Source organism: Vigna unguiculata, chromosome 11, assembly GCF_037176805.1.
Source record: "Vigna unguiculata cultivar grain cowpea cultivar isolate G323 ecotype 2 chromosome 11, ASM3717680v1, whole genome shotgun sequence".
NCBI classification, from domain to species: Eukaryota; Viridiplantae; Streptophyta; class Magnoliopsida; order Fabales; family Fabaceae; genus Vigna; species Vigna unguiculata.
In genome coordinates, this window is record NC_140802.1 from 9,895,917 (window position 1) to 9,906,728 (window position 10,812).

The 10,812-nt window shown below is 35.0% G+C and overlaps 2 protein-coding genes across 2 annotated transcripts; one reads left to right on the top strand and one right to left on the bottom strand.

The window, feature by feature from the left end:
- Window positions 1-547: 547 nt before the first annotated feature.
- LOC114170507 (transcription factor TCP3-like) lies at window positions 548-3,253 on the top strand. The gene is made up of 2 exons (XM_028055996.2): window positions 548-2,762; window positions 2,854-3,253. The coding sequence occupies exon 1, from the start codon at window positions 1,577-1,579 to the stop codon at window positions 2,720-2,722; it is 1,146 nt and encodes a 381-aa protein (XP_027911797.2). The 5' UTR covers window positions 548-1,576; the 3' UTR covers window positions 2,723-2,762; window positions 2,854-3,253.
- Window positions 3,254-4,592: 1,339 nt separating this feature from the next.
- Window positions 4,593-10,368, bottom strand: LOC114170441 (protein IQ-DOMAIN 10-like). Its single transcript, XM_028055916.2, has 6 exons — window positions 10,340-10,368; window positions 10,018-10,103; window positions 9,179-9,355; window positions 8,692-8,961; window positions 8,455-8,568; window positions 4,593-5,622 (listed from the first exon to the last, which is right to left on the bottom strand). Exons 2-6 carry the CDS (start codon window positions 10,090-10,092, stop codon window positions 5,365-5,367), a joined length of 894 nt encoding a protein of 297 aa, XP_027911717.2. The 5' UTR covers window positions 10,093-10,103; window positions 10,340-10,368; the 3' UTR covers window positions 4,593-5,364.
- Between the last annotated feature and the right edge of the window lie 444 nt (window positions 10,369-10,812).

A 10,812-nucleotide genomic window follows, 5' to 3' on the forward strand; every position in this document is an offset into this window, starting at 1 on the left:
AATTATATCCACAAATATCCATGAAAATATTCGTGAATATATTTTAAATAAATACCTGATTATTAAATAGGTAGGTAACTGAATAAAATTTATTATTGTAGATTAAATTACATATATAATCAACAAATTTTAACCAAAATTTGTTGATTTTTTATTATATTATCGAGTTATTATTAAAATGACAGTCGGATATATATATATATATATATATATATATATATATATATATATATATATATATATATATATATATGACCGTTATTTTAATAACAATTCGATAATATAATAAAATCAACAAAGGTTAAAATATATCACATACTTTCTTAAAAATGAAAAAAAAAAATTAAGTTAAATTGATTTTTAAATTGAATTTCACAAAATCAAGTAAAAAGAAATTTGCGACCATTTAAGATAAAGTTATCTTACTATAGTTTACATGTGATTTGCATGATATTATATGATTATGACGGTGAATAAAAAAAAAAAAAGTAAATGTATTTGAAGTTTTGTTGATGTACTAAAGAAAAAGGGGGGGCGAAATGAAGAAAGTGAAAGTGAAGAGTGAAATGGTGAAAGCGGGAAGAGGATGGAAGATGGAGGAGTTATGGAGATGGAATGAATGAATAGTGTGTAGTGTAGTGTGGTATAAGAACAGCATCTGAAAGAGGGGCAGGGATGCAGTCACGGATATTTAACACCTCCATTCCGACCAAACACTGTCACCTTTACCACTGCCATCAACAACCCCTCCCATAGGCCCAGAATCAATTCCTCTTCCCTATATCTCTTTTCTCTTGTCTCCCTATCAACCATTTTTTTCCAACACCACACCGCTTTCCTTTCCCCAAGACCAACAGGGTATTAACCAACCCAACCGTATTCTGCTTCCACTCTCGTTACTACATTACATAACCGTAAAAAAAGGACCCAAATTACCAGAGAGAGAGAAAAAGATGGGTTAGGCTCTAAAGAAAACCCTCTTGCTATAACATTCTTGGTTTCGCTTAGTTTTGTTTTGCTTAGTTTAGTTTAGTTTCCTCTGGTTTAGTTTTGTGGTGATGGAAGTGGCAAAATTGAATGGCATGAACTTTTGGAAGAAGCAGAAGCAAGTTTCAGAGATGTGGCAGTTGCACGACCACCAAAGCTGGGAGTGTAAAGAATCATCAACCCATTAGGAATAAGTGCAAAGCTTCGTCAAAAGCTGGAAGAGGAAAATCCCGACACCAACACCACCAAGGGTCTGACTCTGGATCCTCACAGGAATTTCCATCATAATCATCATCGTCGTCATCATCATCATCATCATCTTCTTCAGCTTCAGCATCAGCATCAGCATCAGCATCAGACTCATCATCAGAATCTGGTGTTCAACACAACCCAGGAAGAAGAAGGAGGAAACCAGCAAGACCGACAACCTCATCCTCTCCGATTTCTACACCGTCAACATGAAGAACCATCTTACACAGGTTTAGACACGGACCTCTTAAACCCACTTCAACTACCAAAGAAACGCTCTTCTCTCCCTCCTCTTCCACCACCGCCTTCGTCGCTTACTTCAACCGAACATGCGAGAAAGATGGGGGAATCACAGAACCACCATCTCCTTCACCAAGCACCAGCACCGTCGAGATCGGCCATGAGAGCCGCCGGCGGAGAGATCGTGGAGGTGCAAGGCGGCCACATTGTCCGCTCCACCGGCCGGAAGGACCGTCACAGCAAGGTCTGCACTGCCAAAGGCCCCAGAGACCGCCGTGTGCGCCTGGCGGCGCACACCGCCATCCAATTCTACGACGTCCAGGACCGCCTCGGCTATGACCGCCCCAGCAAGGCGGTGGACTGGCTCATAAAAAAAGCCAAGACCGCCATCGACGAGCTTGCGGAGCTCCCGCCATGGAACCCCACGGCCACGTCAATGCAACCGCCGCAGCAGCAGGAAATCGTCCTCCGCCAGAACAAGTCTCTCGCTGTAGAACAAGACCCGACAGCGTTCGGCAGCCGTGGCGAGAGCAACGTTGTCGTCGCCCCTACCAGAGTTCCGGAACAATTCTCTCACCAACAGTTGGAGAGTGAAAATGCTAACATGGGCAACGGCAAGTACAACAGTGGTCCTGGTTTTCTGCCACCGTCTTTGGATACCGATAACATTGCCGAGACAATCAAAACTTTCTTTCCCGTCGAAGCTACCACGACGTCGTATCAGAGTTACCCTCCGGCGCCGCCGGATTTGAGGCAGCAAGATCTGCGTTTGTCGTTGCAGTCCTTTCAGGACCCTATCATGCTTCAGCACCAGCCTCAGAGCCACAACGAGCCGGTGCTATTCGCCGGAACGGCGCTCGGCTTCGATGGCGGTTCCGCCTGGTCGGAGCATCAGCACCACCACTCGGAGGAGCAAAGGTTGCTCTTTGGTGGCAACAGTGGCCATGGCGGTGGGTTTGTGTTCAACACGCCGGCACCGGCGTTTGGCCAATTTTTTTCTCAGAGGGGACCCCTTCAGTCCAGTAACACCCCTTCGGTTCGTGCTTGGATAGACCCTTCGGTCGATCACCACCATCACAACCATCACTACCTCTCGCCGATGATCCACCAGGGCTCCGTCGCCGGCGGCTTCTCCAACGGCGGTGGATTCCCTGGCTTTCGCATTCCAGCACGAATTCAGGGTGAAGAGGAGCACGACGGCGTATCCGACAGGCCGTCCTCTGCTTCCTCTGATTCTCGCCATTGATTTCAAAAACACAAAAGATCCCAACTTTCTTCTTTCCGAGGTTCTCTCTCACGACCCAGTTCTTGAAATCTCAATAGGGTTCCTCCTTTTTCGTTTCTCTTACACAGTATTTTTTGTTGATGTTATTTTAGGGTTTTGCGGGTTACATCGAAGATGATGAAGAGAACATGCTCTTGGAATGGAATATTAGGTTGAATGAATTTTCAAGCTGCAATGGGAATTCAAGAGAGTTGGGTTTGGATCTCTAGATGTGTTGATGTCAATGGCCTATGCCGTGGGAATGAAGAAAATCTGAGACAGACATTCAGGTCTTCGCATTCCTCGGTATTTTGATGTTTTATGTGTTTTTCGTGCTTAATAACTAGGACATGCAGTGCCGTGTTTCTTTGGTTTCATGTGTATTTGATGATTGCTATTGCTATGTTTTTCCCTTTGTTAGTGACTTCGTCATCTCTGTATTTCTTCCGTTTCTACTTTGTTGTAGTGATTTGAAAAACATTCTCACTGAATAAAAGAACTAGCTTGGTCTTAGTTGTTGTATATTTCCTAGTTAGTGCAGACCCAGATGCAGAATAATGGGTTCTCTCCATGACAAAACAGGGTAAAACAAAATAAGCCGACAGAGGAATCTTGCTTCGATTTGTTGGCATGGTAAGTATGAATGTTGTTCTGTTGTTTGAAACGAGAGAAAAAGGATGGTCTTTAATTGGAAGTAATCATATTTTCTCACAACACTTTTTTAAGATTTAATTTTTCTTTCTATTTGTCTATATTGTATCACATCTTTCTTCTAATCCGATGGATGTAGAAAGGGCAGTGAAAAAGAAATGTAGGAACATGATTACTGTTTCATTGATTCCTAAGTTGTTATACGAAGGAAACGAAAGAGGGTTCTCTTTGCATTAGAATGATTGTTGTTTTGTTCCTTTTTTTACTACTTTCTCGTGCAACCATCCACCATTCACTAGACACTAGCTTCCTGATCTTCAAAAACAATTGGAAAGAAATCTACAGCTCCATCACACCTTTCTCTTTCTTGCTTCGAATTTGGGAGCATTTGACTGAGAAGTCATTGTCGATGAACAGTAGATAAAACTGTTGACAAAGGAGAAAGGGTTGCGTGAAGCCGATTTTGATTCCGAGCTTGGTAAAAAGGCAAATATCCTAAATTCAGCATGGTTTGCTGCTTTTCCTTTCACATGTCATAATTGTGGTTCTTGAGCTAGTTTAGTATGCTATGACTGCGACCCAAAGCTTGATTAGGAATATAAAAGTTAACGTGATAAAGGAAAAAATATCCGCAAGTCATCTTTGATGACCCACTCACCTACCAGCTTAGTTAATGCAGAGAGTGAGTGAGGTTTGAAATGAAAAAGAGAAGCTTTAAATTGTAGTGGCATGAATGGTTTTCTACCATCCGATTTTGAACCACACATCTTTCCTTCTAGAAAAATATCAGGTGCTTTCTTTTGGGTTTTCAGCCTTACAACAGTAACATGAGGTAATGGCAGAAGTCCATCATGACTCATGATTTGAGTAGTTAAATCCCAATAGCTAAGAACAAGTGGGAAAAGTAAAAAACAACATCTGCAGGGGGAGCCATGAAAAGGAGAGGGTGATTGATGAGCACAACCAAGCTCAATTATGAAACACTTCGCTCTCATGGGTACCACTAAAGTGTCATACTTCTACACCTGTCTGTGGTCCCCTACCTTGCAACCAAGCAAATCTCACAACCTCAAAGATCTTTCCTACTGTTTTTAACTTCCCAATCCTCTTCTTCTTCTTCTCCATGAGGGAAAAATCTTAACGGTAAAAGTTAAAAAAGAAGGTAAAAGAGGCTGTGAATTCAATTTTTTTTTTTGACGGATAACGAGTTTGAAAGATAAGAGGAGAGAGATTTTGAGTTCAATTCTTTGTGAACAAAATACTGACCATTAACATTTGAAATCAATTATTTTTGTTGTTAGTGCGGCTGTTAAATAAGATTACACAAAAAACAACATTGTAGTGTGGGTCATGGACTCATCGTACATCATACAACTCAGGTTACTATGTGTGGAAAGTGGCAAGTATTTAATGAATATGACACCACAAAGGTTCACCGCCATGTTTCTTAAATTAAACCAGTGGAAATCATCATCCAATGATATTAAATTAATGCACAAGGGACTTAATTACGCCACTCCAAATAAGAGAAACAACAGGTATCTGACATGAGATGAAAGATGATACTTTTCTAGTTCATTTTGGTTTAATGAGTAATTGAAAGGATGGTCACTGAAATATGACAATCGGGTATTTTATCTTCTAAGAAAAAGATAAACTTTATCTGATCTAAGGCGTGTATCAGTAGTACTATGACCGTAGAGTTTGTTTTCGCCAATATTCAAATCTGTGTTACCTTCAAACAAGCTTCTCAGAATAGTCCGACAATGTAATTTTAACCTAAGACAAAGGTTTTGAAAACTGCATCAAGATCATGTTTCTCTCATCATTTTAAAGTTCATTGCTATGAAATTTGACATTTCAGTTATGCTGATACTTTAAAATTCATTAATCATATACAATGAAATGGTGGATAGAAAAAAAAAAAAAAAAGTGATAAGGATTGGCATAGATGACAGAGGAGACAGCGTGGTTTATTTGGCTAGATTGTTGTTAGACAGATCTGGAGTGTTGTTTTCTTTCCCTTTCGGAGTTTCCTTTGTATTTGACAACTCAGGAATAGAGAATGGGACTTTGGTGTCAGTGGTTTTCTTTGTGATGGGGTCAGGAAAACGAAGCCGGATTTGCCACGGACGAACTGCTACCCACCTCTCCTTCCAACTCCAACCCCAGCTTTCTTTGCCAACGCAGTAGATAGCCTGGCCCAAATACTGCCTGCAATTGGGCCTCCACTGAAATATGGTCACACCAGTGGGGTCAATTTTTTTTATTTTTGATAAAGGACAACAAAAATGTTTGACTTTTTAATATAAAGAGAGAGAAAAAAAAATGGATGAAAACAACTAACATAACGAAATGATTTTTTGACTACTAAATTTTGACAACTTTCTCTTACAACTTTATCATTCTTTAAGTGATTTTTCATTTTTTCATTTTCTTATTCTTAATATTTTAAAATCACTTAGAAGAAGCCACCTCATGTTATAAGAGAAAATTGTCAAAATTTAGTAGTTAAAATATCATTATTCTTAAATAAAGCACGAGCAATTTAAAAATTTAGATCTAGTTCCTGAAAGAAACATGCGTATGTTGGATTTTTGTAAAGGAAAAGTTTGGGAGATTTCCCATTCTGGGATATAAATTTTCCATGTTTATCTTGGAGGACTATTTTTGGGGTTTTATTAAGAAATTTGAAATCTATAAATGTAATAATAGCAAAAATGAAGAATTGCGTTTAGATAGATGGTGATTGATAATTTTTAATTAGGAACGTTGTATTTGACGTTGTTTTTTATTTATTTATGTAAGACTCCTTTGACTTTTTAGTGTAAACGATGAATGTTATTAATTCTTTTGTATTTTTTTAGAATTTGCAAGCATATAATACTATTTATAGACCACAAATTTTCAAAATGAGCGCAATCTCATATTTGGAAGGCTGAGTAGGATTTGGACAAACCTATTATCTAATCTACTTATAGGGTTAGATGGGGTTGGATCAAGATTTTAAATTTTTTTCTCTTTTTATTAAAAAATTATAATTTTTTAATGTCAACACAATTTTAGGAAAACTTATTTTAGGGATTCAATTAATTTGTTGAAATTAATTCAGGGCATGAAATGAAAGACAAAATACAATTTCTCAACAAGTATAAGAGTAAGTTTTAAAATATATTTCAAGTCAATCATATGTAGGGATGTCAAAAAAATCCGTACTCGTAATGAGTAGAAAATAGATATTAAAAATGGATACTCGTTATACGCGGATACGGGTATTTTTGATACTCGCATGTTAACGAGACGGGTACGGGTATCATAATATCCGTACCCGTGGATACCCGTATCCGCTAAACTTCCACCCCTTGACATTTTTCTCTTTCCTTTTTTTGAAATTGGGCATATACATCAAACCTTATCTAGACAATGACATTTATGGTATGCTTGTTGTCAAATGATGGAATCAAAATAAGAATACTTGACATGTAATAATTGAGGTTTATTATGTTTATTATTTGCTTATTTTGTTTATTTTTCAGGAACCAGTAGGAGAAAATGAGTTTGTTGATCAAAGCACTAATTAAAGAATTTCTATTGTGTTGAACGTCATTTTATATTTTTTTTTACAATTATTTGGACTTGTATGAACTTGAATTTATTTGAATTTTATTTAAAATTTATGACAGTGATGTATTTTATTGTATTTTATTTGAATTTATGATTAAATATTTATTTTTTAAATAATTTTACAAATACCCGCGGGTACCCGTGGATATGAAAAAAATAGGCGGATACATGGATACCCAACGGATATAGGTACGGTTACGGGACATATATTTATCCCGCGGATAGGATACGAGAGAACTACTACCCGTACCCTACCCGTTGACATCCCTAATCATATGTTTATTTTTTCCTACACTTCCCATTTTTCCTAAATTATCTCTCGTTAAAATTATAATAAAAAGATAAAATGTTTATCGGCACCTCTTTAGTTTTTTATCATATTATGGAATATAATTCCGGATCCGAAAAATATATTTAGAATTCTATAAACCAAAATATATTAGAAAACTTACATTTTAAATTGCGTAATTTAGAATATATTTTTGAATCTAAAATTATATTATGGACTATCCAATCCCGATTTATATTTTGAATTTTATTGTTCAAAATATATAGAAAATCAAAGTGATGCAGAGATACATTTTACCTTTCTATTACAACTGAAATGAAGGGTAATTTAGGATTTATAAGTATTATGGGGTGCAGGAAGAAAAAAGGAGGTGTAGGATGAAATAACCCCTCCGTATTAGCCTGTTGCTCAACTTAATGGATTTATAGTTTGGTTTGGGTCAGTTTTGATCCAATAGTAAATTAAACTTAATCCAATCTAATTAAGTTGGATTTGTTTTGGTCGAGTCATGAGATAATCTGATTCAATAGGTAAGTAAAACTGAAAAACATTGTAATGTATTTTAATTTAAATTAAGAATGATTCAACTTTAAGTTTACTAAGACAATAGTTTTACCACATCTTTCACATTGTATGTCTTAAAAGTTAAATTTCTTTTAAAGACAAAATTATGAAAATAATGTCATATTTTAAAAAAAAGTTAAATATGTTTTTGTCCTTTCACAAGTGAAATTTGAAATTAGTCCCTCTTTGAAACTTTGGATCAATTTAGTTCTTCATCTCTCGAAATACGTGGATTTAGTCATTTTAATCAAATTTTATTAAGTTTATTTGATGTTTCAAACGCGTTTGATAATAGTATTTGACTTAACATTAAAGCGAAAATGTGTCAAACAATACAAATAGAATCCTGAAATGCGTTTGAAACATCAAATAAATTTAACAAAATTGAGTTAAAAGGATTAAATCTACGTATTTTTAAAGATTATTAGTGCTAAATTACGTATTTCTAAAGATTATTAGTGCTAAATTGGTTCAAAATTTTAAAGATGAACTAATTCCAAATTTTACCGAAATTGAAAAGACTAAAAACATATTTCATAAGTGTGGTGGTGATTGATGGTAACAATGAACGTGTAAATTTGTGTACCTGATGAGAGAAGGCATATGCCAGAGCTCGCTCTCGTTTGACTGCTGCTTCTTCCCTCTGATGAATCCTGGAAAGTATATCTTCCATTGTGTCAGAACCTCCACACCATCCCACCTGCCATACATTAATTACCAACAAAACATATTTTCTTGATGAATCAAAATGACATGATTTGTTCAATACTTTTAGTTAACAAAAGTTGAAAGCAAGAAACACCATGTGACAGTAGTAATATACCTGAAGCTCATGAATCTTAGCTGCAAGTTTCAACTGGTTTTCTAGTTTCTTTTGCTTAATCCTTGCTTCTGTTAGCATATAGAGTCTGCGAGATTTGATCTGATCCTGTATTCTGCTCCATGTATGTATGTAGTTTAGTGCACTTATTGTCTGTTCTTTGGCCATGTGATGCTGAATTGCAGCCTCGAGTTTCACTGCTACCTTTGACGCTGCAATGTTTTTAGTGTAGTTTAGTGCAGTCTCCCTTAGATTCTGCAATGTTCTTCTTGCCTGCATACACAAAAAAGAGGGCTTAATAAAATTTAGGCTTAAGATGGAAGAAAAATATGTTCATAAGATGGTGCCAATCATTGATTTGAACAGTGTTGTGCAGATTTGATTTTTTCCTACTATTTGTACGTGGAAATTATATTATAATCTACAATTTTTTATAATAGTTTAGTAACTGAAAAATATATTTAATCTAAATTTTAAATGAATTAAGTACCAGAAATGCACGAAATGCATTTTGAATTCGAGTAGCAGCAATATCTTCTATGAAGCTGGTGGGAACTGTCCTTTCTAGTACCTCCGAACCTTCACTAGGAATGTTATTTGACTCTTCACAAGTTTCGTCTTGTTTCTCTTCAGAGGACTCATCTGGTTTTTCAGGGGTGGATTGCACCTACTCAAAATTGTGCCAGAGAGAATTCAAAACCAACACATGTAGCAAGAATGGTACGTTGGAAATTCCACCTCTAATTATCGTAAGAATTATTCCCGCTTATATATTATTATAAATACTTTAATTAGATTTCATTTACTGTTTTAAGAATTAAACTTTAATATTAACTTAATCTTACTTATTAAATTTTATAAGATATACATATTAAGTTTAAAATTTAATCCTACAAAATTAAATATTTATTAAATATACGTATCAAAAGTAAGAGTAAATATTTATAAAAGACCAAAACATAGTGGTGGTATGATAACCTAATAACAAATAATAAATCATCTTAAATAATAAACTTTAAATTTAATTTAATACTACAAAACCAAATATTTATAGAATATATAAACGAAATGAGACTCGATATTTATAGGACTTAATCCTACAAAAATAAATATTTATAATATACATTTCAAATATCAAACTAGATATTTATGACTACTATGGTAAGAATCCGATAGTAAATAATATGATAGATCTAATAAATTATAAATTAAATTAAAAAGTAAATTTTAAATTTATTTATATATTATAAATTTATTTTATCTACAGTGAATTCTTGGTTAACAAACTCTTACAAAATATGACATGGTATGTGACAGAAATCAAATAACCTTAGCTTGGTCCGATTTATCTTCCTTCCGTTTCTTCAATTTAACAATTCTCTTAAACCATTTCTTTGGACTCATAATTTCTACACCTGCAAAGAACATTCCATCATGATTGCTGATCCTCATGCATAAACTCATAGGGTTTTTTTTAATCGATTTATTCCAACATCATTTTTCAGAAAAATGCACAAGCTAGTCATATTTCCTGGAAGAAAATAATAATCCCTAATCCTTGTACAAATTGATAAACTAAAGCAACAAGAAGAAGAACATGCAGAACTAAACAGAAAGATGAAAAATAATAGAAAGAGTAAAGAGAACATACAAATATGAGAAGCAAAAGACACAAACAAAGAAAAGGTTGCTTAGAGAGGATGAAAGGTGGAGAAGTAGTTTATATAACACTTGTTTCATTCAAGACAAACCGCAGAAAAAGAGAGGAGTTCTTAGCAAAGTGACAAAGCAACCACAGTGAAGAAGATGTTTAATCTCTTGGAAGATGAAGAGTCTCCAGAAAGGTAACAGAAGGTAGTCACATACATCCAATGTTTATTTTCTGAAAATGAACTCACAATCATATATAAGTAACAAAAAGTTAAAGATATGCTTTGCCTTGTCACTATTCAATAACATATTTCCTTCTTTTTATACTATAATAATTACCTAGTATATCTACTATAGTTTCATTAATTATTAATATCGATGATGAGGCCTCATATGGCATATATCCTTAGTTTTCTTTTTCTTTAAATATAAATTTTTACAAAAGGCGATCTCATAACAATATATGAGTAAACA